This window comes from Kickxella alabastrina (genome assembly GCF_025024165.1).
Source record: "Kickxella alabastrina strain RSA 675 chromosome Unknown BX661scaffold_10, whole genome shotgun sequence".
NCBI lineage: Eukaryota > Fungi > Kickxellomycota > Kickxellomycetes > Kickxellales > Kickxellaceae > Kickxella > Kickxella alabastrina.
The window spans coordinates 537621-562260 of NW_026251481.1; the positions used below are offsets into that span (position 1 = coordinate 537621).

Below are 24640 nucleotides of genomic sequence, written 5' to 3' on the forward strand. Positions count from 1 at the left end.
AAACCCGCTGGCAGACCAGCTGGGAATCAATTTGAAAAGCCATACGGAACGGCTGGAAGAAGAATGCAGGTGGTTTCCAACTACGTCGAGGTTTCGAGATACCCAAAAGGCGAGATCTACCAGTACAACGTTGAGTTGAAGCCGGAGCGTGGTGCATTTGCGCGTCTGCCGCCGCCTGCCTACACGCGTGCCATCTTTGAACAGGCAATGCGCATGCATCACAATAGCACGCTGAAGGGTATCCTGATGGTGTACGATGCGCGCAAATTGCATACGCGGCCAAGCAGGTGTGCGAGCCTGGACAGACGCTTACGCTTGATGTGACGCACACTGAGGACGGGCGCTCTGAGAAGTTTGCCATTGAAATCCGTCAGTCAGCTGTCATTAGCGCCAATCTTCTGACCGAGTTTATGCGCGGGTCGAAAGGCGTCGAGATTCCGACATTCAGCCCATATTGAATGCTTTTGATCTCACGATCGGGTCGGTGATCCACGCCGAGATGGTCGGCTTTGGACGGTCATTCTTCACTCGCACGCAGTCGAAGGCCACATCGGGTGGGCTGGAGCTGTGGCGCGGGTTCTCGTTCAGTTTCCGCCCTGGAGTTGACCGGCTGTATCTTAACACTAACACGGCAGTCACAGCCATGTACACGCCAGGGTCGCTGCTGGAGGTACTGGTAAAAATATTGAATTTGCGCGACATTAACCAACTGCGCGGCAAGATTGCGCCAGACATGGTACGCACAATCGGGGCTTACCTGCGCGGAGTAACGCTGTACATTCACCACCGCGGCATTCCTGGTAGGCGCAAGCTGACCAGCAAGGGCATGACGAGACAGCCCCTGGACCAGGAGTCGTTTGACTGGGAGGATCCCAATAATCCTGGCGCCTCGGAGAATATTACAATTTCCAAGTACTACAGCAAAAGGTACAACATTACGCTGCGCTACCCATTTTTGCCTGGACTGGTTGGCCGCAAGAATGCCGTGTTCCCCATCGAGCTGTGCGAGATTGCTGACAACCAGCGCTACCGCGGCAAGCTCGACGAAAGGCAGACTGCTGACATGGTGACATTTGCGTGTCAGCGCCCGAGCAACAACATGGATCAGATTGTTCAAGTCTTGGGCAAACTTGACCTCAGCAACTCGCTGGTGGTTAAGTCGTTTGACCTCGCAATGCCCAACGTTCTGTCGCGTGTTGAGTCGCGCGTGTTGCCCGCACCCACCCTCAAGTATGGCGAAGCATCACGCCCTCCTCAGGTGACGCCTGTCGGCGGTGCGTGGAACATGCGTGACAAGTCTGTACTGACTGGTGGCACTCCGCTAAAGTACTGGGGCGTGTTAGTCCTTGCCAACCGCAACATGCTGCCCGAGGGCAAGGTGTACAGTTTTGTTACCTCTCTGGTCAACATGTGCAACCAGACCGGCTACCAGGTGCAGGAGGCGCGGCCTGTAATTATGTACGGAAACCTCAATGCCAATATTGGTGACGAAATGAGAAGAGTATACGAGGCCATCAAGCCACCGCCACAACAGCTGCCGCAGCTGCTGCTTGTTGTGCTTCCAACCACTAACACGCAAGTGTACCAGACTGTCAAGAACTGCGCCTACACCACGCTTGGAATCCATACCCAATGCATGCAAGCCAAACACATGCAACGCCCCAACCCGCAGTACTGTGCCAACCTGTGCCTCAAGATCAACGTCAAGATGGGCGGCACCAACCAGGGCCTGCCTGCCGCTGATCTACAGAATATGCTGCACCGCAAACCGACGCTATTCATGGGCTGCGACGTGACCCATCCGGCGCCTGGCGAGCAGTACAAGCCCTCCATTGCGGCGGTCGTTGGCTCGACAGATTTCATGGGCTTGCGCTATGCTGCCACTCTGATCCAGCTGCCATCGCGCCAGGAGCTGGTTAGTCTGCTTAGAGAGACTGTCATCCGCCACTTGAAGCTGTTTTTTAAGAGCACGCGCACCAAACCTCAGCACATTATTTTTTACCGCGATGGTGTCAGTGAGACGCAGTTCAACCAGGTCAGAGACCACGAGCTTCTTGAAATCCAGCGTGCCTGCGCATCCCTTGAGGCCGGCTACAAGCCAGAAATCACTTTTGTAGCTGTGCTGAAGCGGCACAATACGCGTTTCTTTCCACTGGGCCACGATGGTGACCGCACTGGCAACTGTGTTCCTGGCACTGTTGTCGACCGCTCGATCACTATCCCGACTATGTTTGACTTCTACTTGTTTGCGCATGGAGCCATCCAGGGCACCTCGCGTCCGACTCACTATTATGTGCTGCACAATGATGCCAATTTTACGGCCGATCAGATCCAGCAGCTCACGTACCACCTGTGCTACACTTACTCCATCTGCACGCGCTCAGTATCCATTGTGCCTCCTGTCTACTATGCTCACCGTGTCGCTGACCGCGCGCGCTGCCACTTGGTTGACTTTGGCATTGGTTTTGAGGAAGCAGCGTCCAGTGGCTACTACAGCGCGGCAACCACTCGCGCGGCGGCTCCCGCCGATTCAAATATGGTTACCCGTATCATCGCAATTCATGAAAGGCTTGCGAATTCGGCGTACTTTATGTGAGTTCGAGTTCAGAGCAACAGCTTTTCTGTGTCTGCATCATCGCAAAGCTGGCATTTGAGCATCAGTTTCCCGTTCTTATTTGATCAGATCATGATTATTTTCTGGAAATTGAACAGAAAATAACGAATATAACTTCTAGCAAATGTTATATTATTTCCTGATTGTGTTTTATTTTCATAAATAAATCAATTTGTAACCAATCGCTCACCAATAATTATCATCGGAAAGAGAAACATTTACTTGTAACCATTTTATATAAATATTATGTTGTTTGTGGAGGGATAATAAAATTTTGAAGTGGCAATTTATTAGAAATTATTTATTTATAAAATCACTAAAACTATAATAAATGGTTTGTATCTAATAGAGCTTTTTGTATGTTTTAAGCCAAAAGCTCTCGTGAGCGTATGTGTAATGAGATTCGGACTAGCTATAATATATATTAATGAAAATGAGACTACGGAAAGAGCTCAAGAGCTCACTATTCAGAATTCGCCGTACGCGTAAAATATCAAACATATTTTACGCGTCTGCGCTGTCACGTGACTCGGCCCCCATTTCTGATGTCACAGTATGGCTGCTCTTATGCGCTTGGACATTGAATGTGCTAAATTTTTTATAGTAGTAGCTGGAATATTTGCCTAATAAGTCTGTGCTCGCCTGAATAGCTTAACAATGTTTTTCGGATGACTGTCATAGTTACAAAGATGGGTTTTCAGCAGGGCCCAAATGTTTTTGATAGGATTGAGATTGGAAGATTGTGATGTCCAGGGCAAGATGTTGGTATCGTAATTCTATAGCCAGCCTCGAGTTTCGCGGGCTGTGTGCTTAGGGCCATTGTCCTGCTAAAAGATAGCACTGACACCATTTGTAGGATTAATGCTCTTCAAAGCGGGCACCAAATTTATGTCCAGTATTTGAACGTACATGGCACTGTTCATATTTCCCTCAATACGAGCCAAGGGAACTGGGCAATTAGCGTGGAAAGCACCCCACACCATCGAATATCCACCACCATATTTCATAGTGGGCTGAATATATTTGGCCTTTATCTCGTCGTTGTCTCCCTTAATCGCAAACCTCCTGTGGCTAGTATCAAAGCACATAAGCTTAAACTTGTCTGTCCAAAAAACCTGCTCCCAACTGGATTCGGTTCACTCCTCGTGTTTGTGGTGCCCAACACACATTTCAAGCCACTATCTTCCCTTTTCAAGAATCAAGATCGCCCTCATGACCACTATACATATTTCTGTTATTGCTGGCTGACATCAAGGAACACCATGATGTTTACAGCGCTGCCCACACAGCGCTGCTCCCTTTTTCAGTTAAGTAATTTTTAAGACTTGAATATATCGATTTAGACCCATATTTTTATAGAGCACGAGTGTTCTTTTGCCCATCTGTACTGCAACTTTTGGTTGTTTTTGGTGACAAATGGGGTTTGCTTCACAAAACAAGAGTGATTCTGAATGTGAATAAGATATCTCTGAATAGTCTGCCTATTTAGTTGAAGCATTCTCTCCTCTGACAGCTTTTCGGTAAGTTTAGCAATGTCGATCCCTTCCCTATGATGGATAAATCTTTGAATAAAGATATCATCACCCTTGGTCAAAACCATAGAACAACCTCCTTTGGGCCTTTCGCTGTAGATGCAGTTCCGATTAAAATACGTTTTAATTGTGCTTGGCTTGATGCGTATTCTGTTGCTAATTTCTGTAGAAGTGAAGCCGTTGTGATTCATTGACTTCATGATGCTGGCCTTGTCGCAAGTGATGACTATGACTTCAAAATTGTAATTTTATGAAGAATTGTTGTAATTGCTACAATAGTTTAACTATACTCTTGGTAATACATAATAAAACAAAAAGACAGCTATAATTAAACATTGGTTTGTTGTCAGTAGGCCGCCTCTAAGCCAAATCTTCAATTTCTAAAGTTTAGGCTTCAAATATTATTTACAATTTTTCAATTTTTTATACAAGAATCCATGCATAAGTTCTAAAATGTTCATATTTAATATTAATTTGTACAACAAAAAACTAGCAAGCAATCACGCAAATCACACTGGTATATGCTATGAGACTAGGTTATATCGATAATACAACTGAGATAACATTTGTGCCATCGGGGTAGAAGATAGAGCAAATACAAAAGGTAATCTTTCAAATGATGAGACAATTTTTAAAATAGGTTGTAGATATGAGTCAGGAGGTGTTCAACTAGTAAACATGGATGTAAATGGTATTACAAAAATAATAATTTTAAATTAAACAATGAAAAATGAAATCTGCGATAAAATTACATAGGGATAGACGCAGTTAGCCAAGCAACTGACTTATTTGACACGCCAAACTGTGCGCATATATTAAAGTTAATACATGGCAAAGCGCACACTTTTGCTGTTGGATTTGTGGTTCGAGCGGCTGGCGCTGACGTTGGAGCTCCCATCAGTAGGATAATCCTCAGCACGCGCGCGAGGGGCGGTGTGGCCACAGCTGGGCTTATTGCGCACCAGCGAGTCGGCCATAGCCACATATCGCAAGTGCTACTTTAATTCAGAGGCACGCACAGGGTTGTCAGCTGGCGACTCCATGGATGTGTCCGGCGTATCGATGGGGAATTCCAAATATGTTCCTTTCACAGACTGCTTTGGACCAAGACACCCGCCCATTGGTCCACTTCCAAATGGTTGGTCGGCCAACTTTCCAATCAGTGTCATAATCTCCCGCTCCTTAACCTCAAGACATTCTTTCATTTTCTCCAACTGGCGAGTGCTGTGCACCTGCGCGCGGTCCGCCTTGGTCAGTTTGCTGTTCAAACAAGCGATCTCGTTCTGGTGGTTGTAGTTGCCTTTGACGTCTGGCGCTACCGAATATCTGTTGGCCTGGGTGCCAGAAGTAGCATGTCGAGTGCGCGTGCCGCCATTAGACCCAGTCTCAGTGCAAGCCTGAGCCTTGAGGCTAGCAATGTGGGCATCTTTGCATGCAAGCAAGTTGTTGGCTTGGGTCAGCTGCTTGGTTAAACTGAAGGTTTCCTCTTTAAGGCGCTGTTTGTCATCTGCCAGCGCTGCCATATCTTCCTGAGCATCCGCAAGTTAGGCTGTAATTTAAGCTTTTTTGTCGGATGTTCTCTTCTTGAATGACTGTATGTACTCAGTCGCGTCGTGTGGAGCATCGGTGTAAGTGCGCCTCCTCTTGGCATCGGCGTGCAACTGCTAGATCTCCACATACTTGGACAGAAACAAACTGTAGAGAGCCCTGTGTGTCTTCTGGGTGGTCGTGTCGTTTCTCTGAAGCTCTTTGTTCTCGCTCCACATCCTGTTCCTCTCGCTCCGCAACCTCTCATTTTCGCTCTGCAGCCACTCGTTCTCTCTGCACATAGCCTCTGCGTATTTGGTCATCTTGTCAAATGCCAAAAAGTTGTAGTTGTTGTGATAAAAAGCTCTGCCTTCTTCTAGTTTGCTGTGGAAGGGCCTGTTCTCATTTTCAAGAGCACTGATCTCAGCATCTTTTCCGTTGTCCTCGGCAAGCATATTCTCAATGTGGGATTTGGCTTTGTCAATCCTGGCGCGCATTTCCTTGTTTCCGGCATCCACCTACGCCAGCATACTCTTCAGCGACTGGATCTGGGACTCTGTGGTCAAGGAGAGTAAGTAGGATAAACGGGGTTATAGAAGTTCATTTTGTAATAAAAAGAAAACTAGAGATGAAAATATAGAAAAAAAGTATAGGTGGCCGAGTGAAAAAAATGAATGGTTGTAAATTGGTCGTTGGAAGTGAATTTGTGGCTTTGTTGTGGTAGCTAATGAATTGTGAGATGATTATAACCACTTGAAAAGCTTTGAAAGCTCGGTGGATGGATAAGTGTGCAAAAAAGTCGAATGAAAAAGTACTTGAGAGAATAAGAAGAAAAGCAAAACAAAATATGAGCTGTGGATGCCTTTTTGTTTTATTCATAATATTTGAGGGTCAGAAAATAAATTATTTAATTGGCTGGATTTGTGGATCTGCGAATATCAGCTTGTCAACCAGTCATTTATTGTCGCCTTATTGGTGGGTTGGCGCTTTTGTAAACACAGATTGCCTCGATAGATCGGCCGTCACTAAAGTTATAAAAGCGGCGAGTGAATCCAGAACCTGGGCTGGTGTCAGAACCAAACATAAATATTAAACAGTAGCGTGAATACGGTTATATTGTATTTGGAGCATAGTAACCACCCAGTCATCAACATACAGCGTTGGAATAAACGAGATACCCTCATATCTTAATGTGACTTGCTTATAGCTTAGTACCCGTCTACCATTCATCAATTACCACCTTCTAGTTACTACCGGTGCTCTCCCATACCAATTGGACAGTAAAATAGCCTTTTGGGGATTGTATGAGTCTCTATCGTTAGCAAAAACTACTTACTGTACACTAACAACACTATTTTAATATCTATAGACCAAACTGCCGCATGTTCAACACCGGCGAGAATCAGTAAACATTAAAAATTATATTGATATCGAAAACATGAAATTAGCGGATCTTTGTCTTTTGCGCAACCAGCGCCTGGACATTACCGACAGTAAGACCAATTCTGAGAATGCGCACGACGGCAAACCCAACCGCGATTACAAGCACAATTACTGTCGATACGAGAACCACGGGTGCTGCAAACATAAACCGAGGGGCAAATATCTTCCAGACCATCAGATGCCGGCGGAACCACGCGGCAAATATAGCCGAGCTGGTGGCAATCAAAAGGTGGTAGGCAGTGAATGCAGCGGCAGCACCTGTGATCCTAGCGACATAGCTGTCCGGGGCTAGGCGGAGAATCTGAGATCCAAGCGACTCGTTCCACAGAACAACCATCGGAACACAAGCGGCGGTCAACACAAAGGAACCCAGAGTGTTGATCGCGACGATAACTCCGCATACAACAAGCTGCATCTCTCTGATGCCAATAAATGCGGTACTCCACTGAATCGAAACTAGAGTAAACTGGTGCCCGGTGGAGAAGTAGTCCAGGTACGCCAGCATGGCCATCATGGTCATTTGCACAGGAACAAGCGAATTCGTAGTATCTAGAGCCAGTGCGTCGCGCATAGAGTCAAAGAGCTCGGCGCAAAGAATAATTTTGATAAACAGCAGCGACAGCATGATTCCGCCCATCGGCTGCTGAACCAGGTAGAGAGTGCTGAACACAACTGTCGCAAATATCAAATATGCAGCGCCGTAAGCGTTTCCATAGCCAAGGATAACTGCGGTTTGCTGCGGAGGCTGAGCACCAGGGGTGGATTTTGCCTTTTTGGCGGCAGGCGCGTCGGTTATTGCCACATCGAGGCAGAACGGGCTGGAATACCATGCGGCAAATCCTCCGCCAAGTGCAATACCAATGGCCATACGCGCCAGGACAATGCGCAACTCGCCCCAATCTGAGCTCGCAGAACCCGTAGAAGAGGTGGCCATAGGTTGAGCAGCAGCAGTGGTCGTAGCCAAAGTGCCGTCGATCGAATCCAAGACCCAGTACGCAGCTGACATGCCCATGCTTACACGCATGCCAATGCTGACCCACAGTTTTGCGACCATGGCCCGGTCACTGCGCGAGCGCCGCAGAACCCACTGTACGACAAAGGGGACCAACCACACCATAATCCCGTTAACCGCAGCAAGGTAGATGTTGCTAATAGACGCTGATGGCAGACCATAGAACGTCGGCGTGCAGCCCGGCAGTTGCTCCTCGCGGCACACAGTTGAGTACGACGAAATGCGATTGAGACCAAGAATAATCAGTGCGCATACGAGGGCACGCTGTCCGGCAGCCTTCTGTGTATCTGTCGCCGAGGACCTCAGTGACTTGGCCGCGCTCAGCAAGTTAATCACTGTCAGTGTTTGCAGCAAGTAAAGCACAATGCTATCCTCGTTAAATGTAAAGCTATTTGACGTGAATGCCAGGCAATGCATGAGCGCCAATATGCAGGCGGCTCCGTTGAGGACACTGTCTGTTCGCAACAGGGTGTGCATCCTGGCCCCAATACTGCTCTCAACAGATGATGTTGCTGATTTCGCCAGTGCCTGAAGCGCGCTGACGCTGAAAGTGCAGACTGATCCAATCGCGAATCCGGCAATTGTCGATTCCAATTGCGATATGTGGGTTACCGATCCGGCATTGAGCGCGGTGCCCAGTGCCCGAGCCGCAACGGCACCAGCAACACCACCACCAATGCTAGACATCAACGCGCTGTCGATAATACGTTCCAGAGTTATCTTTCTCGAGCAAATGTAAAGCACCACCAGGGCTGCAAGTACCGAAAGCAATGTGACAAGTCCGGTAATAATAAGCACGGGGTCGAACTGCGCCCACATCTGGCGCAGAGTGCCCAAGACAACACGGAGAAAGGCAAAATACTGGGCGGCAACGGCCTCCTCCAGCATCATAATGTCTGACTGCCGGTGCGCATTGGGATTGTGGGCAACGAGGTCAGATAGCTCTCGGTAGCTGGTCTCAGCGCGCTCGTACATGTCTCTCCACGCGAGCACAGCTTCTTCAGAAAAGCCGTGCGACTTGGAGCTACGTATGTATGTCTCCAAGTACTTCATAACCTGGGCGGTGTTCAAGCGCAGAGCACGCAGCAGGCCCCATTCGTTTCTAGGGCCACTATAGTCGGAAGCAAAAAACTCGGGAATGACAGCACCGAGGTTGTTGAAGGGGATATGAAGACCCAAAGACAGCGACAGTGTGGAGACCAGGTCAATTTGGGGCACGCTGCGCAGCTTCACAGGGTCTACAATGCGTGCACCGTCCTTCTTTCCGTAGTCGTCACTGAGATGTGTATTGAGCCACCAGCTGCTGCGCAGGTCTTCGTCGAAAGCCGCGCCCATTGTAATGTTGTCCAGAATCGACGATGTGGCCTCCAGCACCCGGTTAATGCGCTCGCCGGCATCCTTGGTGTTCCACTTTTTGTTCGAGTACACCCACAGCGCGGCATCCACCTCGCGAGGGCTGTCGCCGCCGTGGTCGCCCTTAGGGTCCATCCCGTGGTCGCCAAAAACATAGAGTGAAGTAGGCTTGTCTGAGCGGTTGATTGCCCGCACGATCAACTCTATGGCCTGGTTCATCTGTGCCAGCTTATGGCTGATCGCGTGGTGATCAGGGCCAAAGCGGTGTCCACAGTGGTCTACTCCCAGAGTATGCGCAACAATGACGTCCCAGTTGCGGTGAAGCTGCTCGGCGCCAACCTTGTCACTGATCATCTTGTTTTCCGGGGCCCCCATCGGGCCAAAGTCAGAGTGCGCAAGCATGTTGGTCTGCTTGACCAGCTGCCTCCACTGCTCGCGCTCGGTGCGAATCTCCTCAGAGTCTGCGGCACCACTGGAATGCTCTGGGGGAAGCAAGAAGAAAGGTAGGCGGCTGAGGACGCCATCATCAACAGTGTCCAGGTCCCAAACATTAAGGCTGGGAAACGGCCGCACACGCGCCCACCCACGGCGGCCCTCGACACCAGCCTCCGATGCCTCGTTCCACAGAGTATCGTTTTGCTCCAGCAACTGAGTGTCGCTGAGCTCTTCAGGGAACAGGCTGATCCACGTGTCGTCTCCCAGGAACACCAAGTTGCGCTTGAACCCATTGCCCTGTGTCTCGCCGGGGATCCCTGTACCAGTGCACGCGTAAAGGGACTTCCAGCGCATGGCTTGTAGCCAGTTGTCCTCGCTGATTGCACTGCCGGCAAAGTTGCTCCCGGCGTCAATAAATGTCGGCAGCTGGCCAGTCGTCAGGCCCTTCAGCCGCTGCAGTGTGGTCGTCGGTGGATCAGCGCGGAATCGGTAAAGCATCGTCTGCTCGGGATACTCCTTGTTGAGGGAGTTGATCACCGGCATCTTATTGTGGTAGGGTCTCCGGCGCCTCTGGTGCTGTGTCGTGGCAGTAGCCTCGCCCTCTCCGAATTCTGTCGAGTTGAGCTGATCGCTCCAGGTGGCAAAGTCCGCCCGCATGGCGTCAACAACCAAAACTATTGTTCGCTCAAACTTTGCCGGGTACCACTCACACGCAGGCCCCGACCTCCCTGACTGCGCGTCAGTAAATGGAAGGGCTGCTGCCTGTGAGTGGTCGGGAAGAACCATTCGCGAAAGCAGGAATCCGTTGGAAAACAGCCAAAAGCCAGCCGTGCTCGCCGCAATCAGCATGAATGATAGAAGCCAGTGGCCTCGCATAGAGATGGTTGGTTTGGAGGGCGCTGTGCCCTGGCCACCGCTAGCCGCAGCCCCGGGGCCTCGCTTGACGTTGTGCCGGAAATTGGGCTCGTCCATTACAATCCAAAAAGTTCGAATTCGAGCGAGGGAAATGGAAAAATATGTGAATTTTTAATGTGCGGAGATAAAAAAAGAGGCAAGACCAAGGGGCGGTCTTTTTATCAAAGCATTTCGAGAATGTATCTTTTGGTCTGCAAACAACTGAAGTAAACCGGTCCAACTCCATGCAGCAATTCGTCAAGTGATTTTCACAGCGGGATTAAATTATAATAACTATTCTTTGCACGGGCGCCGAGCGTCTGTGTGTGTAAAAAGGATATAAAAAGCAGGCGAGCTGCAGGAGCCTAGTAAGAACTAATTCAAGTTGTTCGCGTACGACTTTATCTGCTGCATAGTGAGGTTGTAATCCTCGTTCGACATCAGCGAAAACACAATGGGGCAGTCGCCAGGTGGCGGCCTGTACAGTATTTCGGGCGTCCTTGACTTCATCGCATCGACCCGCGCATACTCGCGGAAATGAGGCAGGTCGTTTTTAAACTTCATGTACGCACCGATATTATGGCAGTCCTGCGGCTGCAGTTGCTTCAGGACGCGGTTCTTGAATGAGTTTTTGAGATAGTGCAGCGCGTGGAATATGTAATCACTGTACGGTGTCCACTGAGGGAACTGCTGCTCCAGGGCAAATTTCCCGTCGTCCTGGCGCACAAGTGGGTGCACGACGGATGTGGCCAATGTGATTATTGGGTGTGTCCGTGGGTACTCGCGGGGAATATCTATGCGGAACCGCACGACGGCGTCCCGCCAGTACCCACGCTTGATAAACATGACGCCGTACCAGACGTTAATCGACTTTAGCGATGGCATCACGTATACACCCCTAGGCATGTGTCCCAGGGTGCTCAGTCCCATCAGCTCAATCCGCAGCTCGCAGCGCCGCATGTGCTCCGAGTAGAACCGCCCCGTGGTGTTGATTGCCAGCGGGACTGCAGGCCCCTTCAAATCGTCCTCAGTCATTGGAGCGTCTGCCAGAATGTCCTTTGCAGCCGACTGTGTGTTGTTTGCGGCCGGCACATCAACGTCCATAGAGTCGTCTGCTTCTCCCATGCGGTCGTCCTGATCTGCCAGCTTTGCTGATGACGACGGCTTCTTTGTCGGTGTCTGCAAGACAGAGCTTGTGAGGAAGCTGCTGCTCCGCTGTGACGTCTGCGGGTCGATGCCGCTGGTATAGGTGGCAAAAAACAGGTCCTTTAGGCGCTGCGACGGCGACATTGTATTTGAAATGGGCGAGGCCCTCACCCCTCCGTCTGCGCCTTCTCTGCTATTGAACCGCGACGTGGCGTTGCGTGTCGGCGTTTCAAACATTGAATTGTGCCCGCTCATAAGTGCGAATGCTTCAGAGGTTATGTCGAATTGGAGGAGGAAATAAGTTTAAATTGGCCGTCAAGAAATAGGAAAATTTAAAAGTCGTGGTAAAGAAGCGAAATTCGATTCGTGCAAAGTTCAAGAACAAGGACAAATACAAATACAAATACAAACACAAAGAAACAATCAAAGAGCTGAGACAAAAAATCGTAAACAAACCTCCAACAATAATCACGTATTTCGTGATATTATCTTCTCGATTAGGAAGTTTTGGACAAAGGCTCTAACATCGAAGAAAAGAATCAGACTATAGATATCTGAAAAAGTCAAGTATTCTGCAAATCGACATCTTTCGCATCCAGATCACATAGTAACCCGGCATGTGCTTAGAAACCAGAGGCAATGGCCCACTATGGTTGAAAACATTAATCATTGTGCCGCTTCTTGCAAAGAGAAGCTTGGGCCTGGACTTTGGCTTGGACAAAATCTCGGATAAAGTCCCGGGTGTCACTGTAGACTCGGGTTCAGCCGACTGGAACAGTGCCTTTTTGCGAAAAAAAATGAGAAGACCACTTGCTTGTAATTAGGGCATTAATGATGCAAAAGTTAAGCACCGCAGCCATGTCACAATTCCACCTCCGTCTGTCTGATGGTACTACTTTTTCGCCATCCTTGATCTGCTGCTAAATGCTTATGAATGGTTCACATGTGTGTACTGCCTTTGTCCTACCTTTGGCAAAAGATATTAACGTACTTACCTTTAACGAAATGTAAAGTGCGTAAACACTTTCAAAGTTTTCTCAATGGTCGGGGATTTGTTACAGTGTATTTTTCTCATGTTTTTTGTTTGAGCCATTTACAAATCACACGATAGTCCCACAAAGCCCAATCTGCAATGTATCAAAAATCCAGAGTCTAAATATTTTTTTGTTATTTTTTTCAATAAAATTTTGCCCTAATCTTTCACTATTTTTTATTGATTTGCGAATTTTTCAGTCCTTTCCACAAGCGAAAAAGGAAAAAAAAGAATGGCACACACACCCTCAGAAAATATAGACAACTCTCGTCAGAACTTTATGCTCAATGCCTCGCGTGCAGCGTTCAACATATGTCCACAGCTAGCAGCATACTTTGGCAACGAGTTTCAGACATCGTCCAAGGACCAGCACATTGGCGTCAACATACTGCGGCACATGTGCCAGTACTGTGGAGTTCCCCTAATCGATGGCCGGAGTGTATCTCGGGTTTCCATAGTCAGAACAGCGACTCGTGCAGGAAAGAGTAGCACCACCAAAATGGCCAGCACAGCAAAAGTCAAGGCCAAAACTAGGTCAAATTCCAAACGCAAACGTGCACAACAGCCTATTCCCGCAACTCCTATCGGCCGTCGCGTAGTCAACGTTGGATTGAACGACACTTTGTTTGCCGGCAAGCCCAAGCCGACCGGCGAACAGCGGCTGGCTGCGTTGCGGGATCAGAAGAACTCGGTCGAGTATGTTTGTGGTCTCTGCGATTCGCGGGTTGTGTATCCTGGCGCGACAAAGTCCAACTTGCGCGCAGCCGGGCTGGATGACGAAGCCTGCCGTGCGACGGTGAAATTAGAAACGCTCAACCTGAACTCGCCAAAGGTTGCTCTGCCATCTGCCAAACCAGTCAAAGCTGCCGCTTCCCTGAAAGATACTGCTTCGAAGAAGCAGGAATATTTTACATCTACTTGTATTGTTTCCCCTGGCCCCCAAGGTGCCACTATCAACGCCCCAAAGCCCACTGCTTTGCCTGTCAAGTTACAAGGAACACCAGCAGCACCATCACCATCACCATCACCAGCAGCTGTAGTAGTGACAGCTGTCGCCCCAAAGGCAGTTGGAAAGGCTGATAAGCCAACGGCGGCGTCATTTGATCCACAGGCGATGAAGCGCAAGCGCCACAAAAGCAATTTAATGGCGGCTGTTGCTGCCAACAAGAAAAAGGTCGAGGCCAAAAAGGCGGCCGATAGCGGGGCATTTAGTCTGAACAACTTTTTGTCCAATCTTTGATGTTTAGCTATTAAAATAAAGGTGTTTATATATTTGTTTCTTATACCAAATTTTCGCATCTTGAATGTGGGGGACTTGAGGGTTGTGAGGGAGCGCGGGGAATGTGATATATCAACATTTGGTGGGCAATTTTTACTACTATTCAACAGTTGATTTGGCTTGGTCTGGCTTATCAAAAGCAGTGCAAACCGCCATCCCTCCCTCCCTCCCTCCCTCCACATTCTTCATACTCATCCACGCGACAGCCTGCTCAAGCAAACAAACAAACAAACATTTGAATGATGAAAATTGTTCTTGAGCCTCGAGCACAAAAGCGCGGCGCTTTTCCAAACTCTATTATATTCCATGTGTTTTTGTCTCCTCAAACATTTTTTAGTCTATTAATACATTTACAATGTCAACAGTTATACAGGATATCGACGGTGCCGACACCAATACCGGCAAACGAATGTCGAAGGAGTTGGATTCGCTGCCCATGCCTTCGACCACTCCGGCGTCTCGAAATGACAGATCAATGGCCAATAACAAGTTCGTTCTCTTTTTACAGTATCTGAACCCCCTCTTCTACGCTCGTCTCGCGCAGTCCTTCATATACTCGGTCCTCGAGTCGTACAGGGGAGACAGATCCAGCAACTTTAACTCGCGAATCACTGCCGGCGAAATGGTCCCTGCACAGGGACTGGTCCCGGCAGATGCCAGCGCCATTGATTGTGGTATGCCTACGATGACCGAGTTTGACATTAACGACCAGTTTACAACGATTTCTCCCGAGTTTGAGTTTTTGCCGCAGCTCAATATCGATTCGATGAGGCCCGGCTTTATAATGAAAGAGCAGCACGTGGAGATGGTTGGCGGCAATGCTGAGCTGGGCATTCATATAGCCGACGACGAGGAGCATGAAGAAGCTGTGAAAGCAAAGGTGCAGCCTTCGTTAATGGAACCTACTGTGGTGGAACAAGTCTCAAAGAGCATTGAGGCTCCTCACGTCAATAAGGTGGTTGAGCAAGAGCAGGAGCAAAGACTGGAACAGGAAGTGAATGCAGAAAATGTCGAAGTTTCTGTTGTGGACATCGTGATCGAACAAGAGAAATACCAGGAACATGATGTCGCTGGGCTCGCTTTGAACGCAAACCCTGAGTCAAAGATAAGCAAAAAGAGCAAGCGTGCCAAGAACAGGGCAAAGGGCAAAAACTAGGCAGACCAGAACTAACGTTGACAATTTATATTCATAATATTCATAAAATAATAATTTCAAGTCCAACATTTACATATCACCTTTTCTGATGCCAATATTTGTATAGGATACATACATGCCTGCGTTAATTTTTAATATCAAAACAGCTTCAATATCAAATTAATTAAAGCCGCCGATAATCTCTTCGAGGCCGGTGACGCCCTGCGGCGACTCCAGAGAGTCGAGGTTCAGCTGGCGGTTGACTAGATCGCGCGCATGGACAATGCACTGGGGCACAGCGGGCCCGCCATATGCAGCGCCAACAACACTCATGCGGCCGCCAAGCTGGCCCTGAACCCACTCATGCATGGCCTTCAGCTTGTCAACGTAACCAACAGTGTAGGACGGAATGCAGTTCTCGCCAACAGTCGCATCAATGTCCGCAGGGGTGGTTTTAATCCCCAGGTGTGCACGGATGGTATCGATAGCCACATCTTCGAGCGCGCTCTTGCTCGCGCTCCCAGGCGCCCCAAAGAGCTCGCGGAAGCGAGATCCGCCGAGCATCACGCTGAGACGTGAGATATCAGCGCCGCCGTCCTGCGCGGGCAACGTGCATGAGTCAAAAACCACGCCCAGGGCCTTTGAGCTGCCGGAGGATGCGCGAGGGACCAGGTATCCAAATCCATCGACCGGCGTGATGCCCTTCTTGGGGTAAGTAACGTTGACCACAGCCACGCTCGCATAAGGCGTATCGTCCAGCAGCGCGTTCGACGGTCCGCCGGCAAACAGTGACCGCACGTGATGTAGCGGCAAAGTATTGATGACGTGCTGAGCGCGAACAACTGTACTGTCGGCCAGCTGGATTTCGGCATTCCCATCCTCCCCCAAGCGGGCCTCCATTGCCGGCTGGCCCGTGATAATCTCAACGTTCGGGAAAGCGGAGAGACGGCTGGCCAGGCGGTCTGTCAGGGTCTGCATCCCGTCGCGGAACGAGTACATGCTCGCGTCGTTGATAGATTCCCAGAACTCGGGGTTCTGCATACGGCGCTTCGTTATCAAGTACCTCTCCTCCGCATCACGCACAGCAAATTGTGCGTTACGTGCCCGGGACAGCTTGGCCACCCGGCGCAAGCCGCGCAGCACGCCAGTCTTCCCCGTATGATCGGCAAGCCAGAACGGGTATAGCAGCGCGCGGGCGCTCAGCTCCTTGGTGTCAGTGGCATAGATGCCATGCATCACAGCCGACGACAGGTTGTCATCGACCTGCTGGCCAAAGCGCCTGCTGACAAAATCGTGGATCGACTCGTCAGACGAATCTGCCGGCGCATTCTTCTTCGTCGTCAGGTCGTGCCAAATGCCCTTTGGAAGACACCGCACTGCCGGTGGAAGTCCAGTTATCAGCGACCCCAAGCCGGTTGGCATGCAGTTGAGCTCGCCGCCGTAGTATATGTAGCGGTTGCGCGCGGCAGCTGAAAGCTTTGGTGCCATTACGACGTCGGATCTCAGTCCTAGGTCATCGACCAGCTCCAGCACAGCCAGCGCCTCGCGCGAGTGGCCTGTGCGCAGCGTGCGCGGGCCCTTTTCTGCTATAAAAGAAGTGCCGCCGGACTGCCGCTTGTCTGTCCGCACCCAGCCGCCAAGGCGCGATGAGCCCTCGATAAGCCTTATCGCTACCGTCGACGGAAGGCGCTGCGCTAAGTACCACGCTGTGCTGAGGCCGGTGACTCCGCCTCCGAGTACAGTAATTGCCATTGACATTTGTGCTGTGTTGCGCGCTATCAGTAATACTGTGAGCTGGGCAAAATTGCACTGGCAAATTGCGGAATTAAAAATCGAACAAAATGAGTACGAGAAGCAAAAATGAAAACCGATCATCTGCGATTATCTCGCTATTTAAGCACCAGCCCGTCAAATCAGATTTATTTTGCTTGGTTTGGTTTGGTTTGGTTTGATCTAGGCAGCTTGGTAAAAAAATGATTTAGAGCGAGTTGCGCCTCAAATTTACACAGTTGTGATGGGAGTCGGGGGTTTTTTTCGTACGATGCCACGCGTTGGTCCCGAGACCTTTTCGCCATCACCTTACAACAAGCTACATTGCTTCAGGAAAGACCCCCCACAAAGTCTTGTGAAAAGAAACCCCTTTTAATCGGCCACCTGGATCACGGAGAGCTGTCATCAAAGTTATCGCTCCCGTTTACAGACAGGGTTTCCGAAATGTTTCCATCATATTCATTCAGTTCACTTGAAAATTATTATTTTGCGTGCGCAGCATTAAGGTTTTTCGAAAATTAGACAAACTCACTGAAAAAAATTTGTTTGTGCCCTACTGCTTTTCTTTTCATATTTTCTATTGTACTGTATATTTGTCCCTTACATATTTATAACTGCTAGCAACCGGACTGACATTTGCTGCAGTCCATTCCTAATTGCGTGTTTGCAATTCGCGTAGAAATGAAATAACCCGTCGGAAAAAAATATTTTGCGGCCAATAAATAGTGCCCTCCATGAAGGGAAGGGCTGCTATTCTTGCGAAATATCTCTTGGAAAAAATCCCGCACTTAATTCTTTGTGTGCTTCAACATCGCTTCAATTTTTTTCTTCTTTCTCAACTCTATTTTTCTTTGAAACCTTTTGAATTCCCCAATTTACTCCAACTTTTATTCTGCAAAAAGTCAACACTTTTATTTCAACACACCATTTACAAACAACTAGTGTCACCACTGCTATTGATCTCTGGTCTCCCATTTATACATGAGGCCTGGCAAGCAGGCTCAACCATCATCGATAACCTCTCCGCAGGCAATGAGGGACGTCAAACAGGACGCACCGCATCCTACGGAGGAGCCAAAAAACGCACATGTACCAGTACAGCGAGCAGCGAACGGCTCCGCTGGGGATGAAGAGGACGAAATCTCGAGAATGATTGAGGCGTGGTGGGATCAGATCCTTGCATTTTTTGTGCGACACCGGGCGACATCAGCGGTTGCGGTTTGGCTCGGTGTTTACATTTTCGACACAATGGATCTGCACATGCCAGCAGAATGGCTGGTGTTTACGTTTTTCTCATTCTCAGTGTTTGTGCAGGCATTCGGCATGTCCGTTCTCCTGTTTACAGCGCTGACGGCAGCCATGACAGCGCTGAACGTGGTAATTTACTACTTTGTGCCATTCGCCACAACGTCGCTGCTCTCAACCATTGTCGTATGCATGTTGTTGGTGCGCGGGGTCCACGGGCTGGATGCCAAGGGCTGGGCGGTGACCATTCTGATGAGCATGAGTCGCATGCACACGCCGTGGTGCGAGATTTTGCCGGATTACTTGCAAGCGCCAATTGCTGCGTACTGCACGTCGTTTGGCATTATATGGCTGGCCTATCACCATGCCTGTGGGCTCGAGCGCCTGTTGGACCCGCTTTGCATGGCGCTGGGAATCATCCCACCGCTGCCGCCGCGTGTGAGTGTGGTTGAAATCCACAGCGATAGTGTGCTAATCAGCTGGTTCGCACCCTTCAGCGGCGGCGCTCCTGAAATTGCAAGGCCGGATACGGCGGTCGCAGCACAAGATGCTCCGACACTCACAACTCAGCTGTCCACTAATGGCATATCCCCGACCACTTCTACGTTCGACACGTCTCCGGCATGCCGAGGCACGCTGTCTGCCAGCGGCTTCAGCAATCCGGGGCCCTCTCCAATGCTGAGCATTGGTCGCCTAATTACAATCGATCGGCGGTTGCTCCCAGAGGCCCGTGTATCAAAGTTTGACGTGGAGGTCAACGGGAACATTGTCGGAAGCTGCAAATCATCCGAAAGCTACACCAAGATCGATGGTTTGAAGCCGGCAGCCATGTACCAGCTGCGAGTGTGGGCCGTTTCTGAGAGCAGGGGCCGCGCGCCATCCTTGCCTGTTTTTGTGACCACCCTGGCAGCCAGCGAGCCGCAGTCTCGTGAGAAAGACGCATCAGCAAAGAACAAGGCCATGGACAGCGCGCCCGTTGACATTGAGCAAATGCAAAGAGAGATTCGCGAGAAGCAGCAAGAGCTGCTGAGCAAGGAGCAGACCATAGCCGAGCTCAAAGCCAAGGCAGACAGCGAGCGCAACCAGCACCAACAGGCGATCGCCGAGCTGCGGGCCCAGCGCAAGGCTGAAGAGAAGGCCAGCACCGAGCAGCGCGAGGTAATCCGCGAAATGGAGATCCAGAAACGCCGGCTCGACAAGGAAAAATCCAAGCTGGCCAAAGCCATTTTGGACACACAGGCGCAAAAGAAGCAGGCACTCGATAAGCTCCGCGATAGAGAGAGGCAGGCTGAAGAACATGCGCGCAATGCAAAGTCGCTGGCGGACACCGTGGAGCGGGAGCGCAAAGACCACAACCAACAGCAGGCCGAGCTCAACACGACGATTTCCACGCTAAAGTCTGAGGTCCAGAAGGCCACGCAAAAGCTGGATAGCTTGAATTGCGAGCAGTCCGAGCTTGCAGAGAAACTCAAGCAGAAGCGCAGGGAGCTGGCATCCCAGGAGAAGCGCAACGGCGAGATGGGTTCGCAGCTCAACGACACGCTGCAGAAGCAGCGTCAGATAGAGGAGAGCCAGGTAGAGAACTCCAGAGTGTCTGCGAAGCTCCGCGCCGAGATCGACTGTCTGACTGCCCAGCACAACTCGGTTAGTACGCAGCGCCAGAAACTTGAGAAGATGGCCGCGGGTCGTAGACTCTCGCCGGCAGCGAGTGCAGTGAGTGCAGCGTTGACTCCGACACTCAACTTCCCGACTAACGCGCTTTCGTCGCGGCATATTGATGCGTTTAGCAGTGCTGACTCTTTGAGGCACGGACGGTCGTCTTCGTTTGCTGATATTGTCTTTCCGAACCACAAATCAGCAGATAACTTTGCTGGATACGGCGTGCACGAGTCCCAACGCTCTCAGATGCGTGCCAATAATACCCAAATGTCGATGTTTTCAACACCAGCAGAGGCAAACAATGATGCGATTGGTCCCAGATACACAGGCCCGACTTCAAGGCGCAGCGCTGATCTTGGCGACTTGTTTGGGTTCTGGGACCGCGGTAGCTCGTTTATGTCGACCTCTTCGGCAGCAACAGCGACATCGGCGGCCATCGATTCGATCAGCCTGCGGAACGCAAGCAGTGTGACTAACCCCAGCTCTGCAGGCTTTGGATTATCGGCTGCTGCCGTGGGCGCACTTGGCGGTGCTGATTTTGGGTTTTCGCGCTGCCTGAGCCCGATCTCTGGGGGTCTTGACCAGGGTGAGCATTTGAGCCATATGCCGTTTTGGGGTGCTACGGGCTCGCTGCCGTCACCGCAGTCAACCACAACAGCCGAGGCCAGCGCGCTGAGCATACTGAAGGACACGGATCTCGCCTATCCAACGCCTGTGCAGTCCGACCACAGGGCAATTGGACATTATGGAAGCATGCTGCCCCAGCTCCATGAATACAAGCCACCCCAGGCGCCGCCGCCGATATACTCTGTGTTTGGGGCCAATACGCCGGGGCTTCACCAGCAGGCACTGGCCAGAGTGCTGAATGGCTCACTCGAGAGTCTCGATCAGCCACAGCAGCAGCAACAAAGAGGCGGGTTTGGCGGAGCTGGCGACAGCTCGCACTTTAGGTTCAACTCGCTTGACCTGCGCGCAAACGGCAACTGGACTGATCGCGAATTTAGGGAGTCCGGACGCAGTAGCATAGTCAGCGACAGCCGCGCATCGCCGTGCACTGATGGTATTTCGGTTGAAAGCAGAAATTCGTTTTCACTTTGCAGTGTCACCCCCGTGGAGCAGCCGGCGCTGGTGCTTTCGAGTGACCTGGTGGGTGCGCACAGGCCGTTGGGCGGTACAGCAACAGCGATCGGCGAGCAGCGGCCGCACGTGGAGCCGATCGGTGCGCCTATTAGACGGCGCGTTGGTGGGCTGCTGTCACCAAATGTGCCGACATACAGTGTTCAGGCACCCTCGCTGACATTGCCGTCGCCGTCGCCGTCGATGGACCATTATCCGGTCAAGTACCCGATTGGACGCGAGATCTCTCACCCGTCGTCCTTTGGCGAATCTCTTTATCACGAGCGCTCTCTCTGGGATCTCGAACTGCAGTAGCGCCTGCTGGCAACGAGAAAGCACCTGACAATGGCTCATCGAGGTAATGCGGACACTGCATAACCGATTTTAACAACCAGCAACATATAACAAAGAAATAAAGTGAGATATCTGTATTCTATTGTCAAAATTCCGTAACAGTGTTGAAAAAGGGGGAGCAAATTATATATTAGAATGCGGCGGCGGCAGCGACCACGACGATCAGGGCCAGTCCGGTGGTTTTGAAGGTGGACGTGGCATCGGAGCTCGAGCTGTCCGAGTTCTTACCGCTGGAGGACTTTCGCTGGAGCTATTCTTGTTATCGCCATCACTCTGGCTCTTGGAGCTGCTGGAATCATCCAGATTGCTACGGTCGTTGCCGTCGTTCAGGTCATCAAGCTTCTCACCCTTGTAGGAGACAGAGGGACCAACGTAGTCGGGCACAATGGCAATGTCAGCAGTATCAGTGTATGAAACCGGCGCAAATTCGGTGTTGCACTTATGAGTGTCCTGGCACTTGATAAAGCATCCGGAGCGGTCGCCCTCACCAGTATTGCAGTTAGCAACGCAGGCATCGTTGGAGCCCTTGCAATCAGCAGTGGGGACGGGCCAGTCCACGTTTTAAAGTCAGAGGACTTCAGCAGGCAGCCGCAGCCCCAGGCGATGGTGGTCTCATTGCAGAAAGCCATGGGAGCCTTGGAGGGTCCGCCGCAGTTGTTCTGGCAGGTTTGAATCTGCAGGGCGCAGAGGTTCGCGCGTACACCTTCGTCCAGATCTTTGGCAATGTTCCAGCTCTTGGCGCTGACGGTGGCCACGGCGGTGGCGAGGAAAATAGTGAAGGCGGTGAACTTCATTATCGAAGTTATATTGTTTTTAGCGGGTGTGGAATATGAGGAAGCGGCGGTAACAGCGGAGAAATGAAAGTATTCTGAGCGGACAGGCGGGAGAGAGAAGGTGGACAAAGGTTAAAATGGAAGGGGATAGGACAGGAAAAGGAAGGATAGGACCAGAAAGGGGGAATTATAATATTACCAGTGGAAAAAAAACATACAAAAAGAGAAGAGAAGAGAAGAGAAGAAAAAGAGAAGAGAGGAAGCCCGGACAACTAGCTGAGCAAAACCAAACAACCAAACAATGGATGTATGCGCGCATGCGAAAACAAAGGGTTTTTTATTTTAAGGCGAGATTGAAGGATCTTTTTGGGCGTTTAACTCGGCCCTTTTCTTGCTTTACTTTCAGGAATAGAGCCGGATTTTTCTCTTGCTATTCGAATTGTCTTTTTTTTAGCAGCGGTGGTTTGTCCAAAAGATCAACAATAGCTTTTTTCTCACCAACTCTGAGGTGTTTACAGGATGGCCCGCATTCTGCAAATACAGTTATTTCTTTTACTTTGCCACGATCGCTATCGCTGACGTGCTGATGCGTATGCGTATGTGAATGCGAATTTGAATGTAAAGGTGAATGCTCATATACACAATATAAACACAGGGCAGCATATTTGCTCAGTCAATGCCAAATGGTCTTAACAGACCGCCACTGATGCATTCACTGATGCCATTGATCTGAGTGCAAATTGATCAAGCACCAGAATTCTGGAAAAGTAAAAAAAGCCGTCAATTTAGTCACACAAAATAATAGTTTACGCGCCCATCTCCACGTCGTCGTCGTCCTCGTTTTCGCTGACAATGTCGTCCCACTCCTCCGCACCGTTGGCTCCAGCGACAGGATCCTGGTCATTGTCAATGTTCTCGTCGTCGGCCGATGATGGCACAACCAAGTCAATGGTAGCAACCAGCTCCCGCGCATGGTCGATCAGACCGTCATTCTCGAACTCAAAGATGGCAGCCAGCTTAATGGCCTGCTTGAAGCACTCGCGAGCCGAGCTAAGCAGTTCAACCTTCTCCTCGGCGCCGGCAGATGGCTCCTCGCTTTGGAGATAGTATGTCCATCCATAAAGATACCACATGTCGATGTTCTCATCGTCCTCCTTTTGCAGCCGCTCGAGAAGAGCCAGTGTGCGCTCCTTGTCGTCCAGCTCAAGAAGCAAGCGCACGAGAGCCAGGCGGTTCTCATAAGAGGGAATCTGCGTGGGGTCGTTGAGGTCCTTGTCGGCCCACAGCGACATGCTCTTGGTTACACACTCGCGGGCGTCTTCCTGGCGATCCTGGCTGAGACGCACTGACGCCATTGTCTGGTAAACCTCGGGACACTCGGGATCGATCGCAACACCCTGCTGCAAAAGCTGCTCGCACTTCTGTTCGGCGTCCTCCTCAAAGCAGCAGTCGGTCAGGTAGATCTCGGTCATGGCAACGTAGGCCTCGGCCATCTTTCGTCTCAAAATAATGGACTGTTCGGAATTTCCGGGCAACTCGTTCAAATCCCGTTGCATTGCGTCGACGCCGAGTTGGAAGTATTTAACGGCCTCGAGCTCGATGGCAAACTGACCCAGGTACATGTACTTTTCAAAGCCGCGGTCGGGGGAGATCTCCACACAGCGCATGAGGCAGTTGAGCGCCGGGTCCATTTCGCCGGATTCCAGTTGGATGATTGCTGCTAGGAGCAGGGCCTGTGTGTTGCACTCGTCGAGTTCGATTGCCTTGGCTACAGATTGGAGCGCTGCCTCGTAGTTGTTATCATCCATGAGCTCCTGTGTCTTTGTCAGTAGCTCGTCGAGGGTGTATTCAACGGGGGCCGCTGCCTTCTTTTTGTTCTTGTCCTTTTTAACCATGCTGATGTTCTTTCCGCGTCTGGGTTGGCCCATTGTCGACTGTGTTTTTTTGGTTCTGGCTCCTTGGTATAGACCTTGATGTGTATGTGCGTGTAAGAAGAAGAAAAATAGAGGTCCGGTGTAAATATCTACAAGGTACACGCGCGTCGCTGTTTTGTCTCTGGGTTGTACTTTGTCTTGGTTTATTAAAAGGCTGTGTTGTTGGAGTATGTGTAACCAAAATTTAATTAAAAAATATTTATAGTTGAAGCAATGCACAAGCAAACAGAGAATAAAAAGGACAAGTCACACTCACAGCTCATTTTGCATTTCGACAAACATAGTTTAGAAATTTTTGGCTTGACCCAACCAACCCTTTCTTCCAATTCGACACAATTCAATTTTTTCCTTGGACTATTTTTTTGGGTTGGGTAAAAAGATCGCTT

At 50.2% G+C, this 24640-nt stretch overlaps 8 protein-coding genes across 8 annotated transcripts; 2 read left to right on the forward strand and 6 right to left on the reverse strand.

Moving 5' to 3' along the window:
* Positions 1 to 4956: 4956 nt before the first annotated feature.
* BX661DRAFT_182183 (uncharacterized protein) lies at positions 4957 to 6267 on the reverse strand. The gene is made up of 3 exons (XM_051535910.1): positions 5823 to 6267; positions 5166 to 5675; positions 4957 to 5141 (listed from the first exon to the last, which is right to left on the reverse strand). Exons 1-3 carry the CDS (start codon positions 5994 to 5996, stop codon positions 4968 to 4970), a joined length of 858 nt encoding a protein of 285 aa, XP_051392009.1. The 5' UTR covers positions 5997 to 6267; the 3' UTR covers positions 4957 to 4967.
* A 747-nt stretch (positions 6268 to 7014) lies between these two features.
* Positions 7015 to 10962, reverse strand: BX661DRAFT_182184 (uncharacterized protein). The gene has a single exon (XM_051535911.1). It carries the CDS (start codon positions 10886 to 10888, stop codon positions 7118 to 7120), a length of 3771 nt encoding a protein of 1256 aa, XP_051392010.1. The 5' UTR covers positions 10889 to 10962; the 3' UTR covers positions 7015 to 7117.
* A 223-nt stretch (positions 10963 to 11185) lies between these two features.
* On the reverse strand, positions 11186 to 11695 carry BX661DRAFT_143129 (uncharacterized protein; the record flags this gene model as incomplete). The annotated part of the gene is made up of 1 exon (XM_051532988.1): positions 11186 to 11695. One exon carries the CDS (start codon positions 11693 to 11695, stop codon positions 11186 to 11188), a length of 510 nt encoding a protein of 169 aa, XP_051392011.1.
* Positions 11696 to 13153: 1458 nt separating this feature from the next.
* BX661DRAFT_182186 (uncharacterized protein) lies at positions 13154 to 14250 on the forward strand. The gene has a single exon (XM_051535912.1). The coding sequence runs from the start codon at positions 13222 to 13224 to the stop codon at positions 14227 to 14229; it is 1008 nt and encodes a 335-aa protein (XP_051392012.1). The 5' UTR covers positions 13154 to 13221; the 3' UTR covers positions 14230 to 14250.
* Positions 14251 to 14325: 75 nt separating this feature from the next.
* On the forward strand, positions 14326 to 15430 carry BX661DRAFT_182187 (uncharacterized protein). The gene has a single exon (XM_051535913.1). The coding sequence runs from the start codon at positions 14624 to 14626 to the stop codon at positions 15422 to 15424; it is 801 nt and encodes a 266-aa protein (XP_051392013.1). The 5' UTR covers positions 14326 to 14623; the 3' UTR covers positions 15425 to 15430.
* A 153-nt stretch (positions 15431 to 15583) lies between these two features.
* BX661DRAFT_170906 (uncharacterized protein) lies at positions 15584 to 17161 on the reverse strand (the record flags this gene model as incomplete). Its single annotated transcript, XM_051533658.1, has 1 exon — positions 15584 to 17161. The coding sequence occupies one exon, from the start codon at positions 17159 to 17161 to the stop codon at positions 15584 to 15586; it is 1578 nt and encodes a 525-aa protein (XP_051392014.1).
* A 4382-nt stretch (positions 17162 to 21543) lies between these two features.
* On the reverse strand, positions 21544 to 22568 carry BX661DRAFT_182190 (uncharacterized protein; the record flags this gene model as incomplete). The annotated part of the gene is made up of 3 exons (XM_051535914.1): positions 22249 to 22568; positions 21787 to 22072; positions 21544 to 21563 (listed from the first exon to the last, which is right to left on the reverse strand). Exons 1-3 carry the CDS (start codon positions 22339 to 22341, stop codon positions 21544 to 21546), a joined length of 399 nt encoding a protein of 132 aa, XP_051392015.1. The 5' UTR covers positions 22342 to 22568.
* Positions 22569 to 23095: 527 nt separating this feature from the next.
* BX661DRAFT_182191 (uncharacterized protein) lies at positions 23096 to 24493 on the reverse strand. The gene has a single exon (XM_051535915.1). The coding sequence runs from the start codon at positions 24246 to 24248 to the stop codon at positions 23127 to 23129; it is 1122 nt and encodes a 373-aa protein (XP_051392016.1). The 5' UTR covers positions 24249 to 24493; the 3' UTR covers positions 23096 to 23126.
* Positions 24494 to 24640: the final 147 nt, after the last annotated feature.

Bases quoted from the DNA above. Each gene is read 5' to 3' on its own strand.
- BX661DRAFT_182183 (XM_051535910.1), bottom strand. From the start codon at position 5,996: ATGACCAAATACGCAGAGGCTATGTGCAGAGAGAACGAGTGGCTGCAG. The intron at 5,676-5,822 runs GTGGAGATCTAG...GCGGATGCTCAG, and splicing joins GTTTGTTTCTGTCCAAGTAT to GAAGATATGGCAGCGCTGGC. The intron at 5,142-5,165 runs GTGCGTGCCTCT...GAATTAAAGTAG, and splicing joins AGTCGCCAGCTGACAACCCT to CACTTGCGATATGTGGCTAT.
- BX661DRAFT_182186 (XM_051535912.1), top strand. From the start codon at position 13,222: ATGGCACACACACCCTCAGAAAATATAGACAACTCTCGTCAGAACTTT.
- BX661DRAFT_182191 (XM_051535915.1), bottom strand. From the start codon at position 24,248: ATGGGCCAACCCAGACGCGGAAAGAACATCAGCATGGTTAAAAAGGAC.
- BX661DRAFT_182184 (XM_051535911.1), bottom strand. From the start codon at position 10,888: ATGGACGAGCCCAATTTCCGGCACAACGTCAAGCGAGGCCCCGGGGCT.
- BX661DRAFT_182187 (XM_051535913.1), top strand. From the start codon at position 14,624: ATGTCAACAGTTATACAGGATATCGACGGTGCCGACACCAATACCGGC.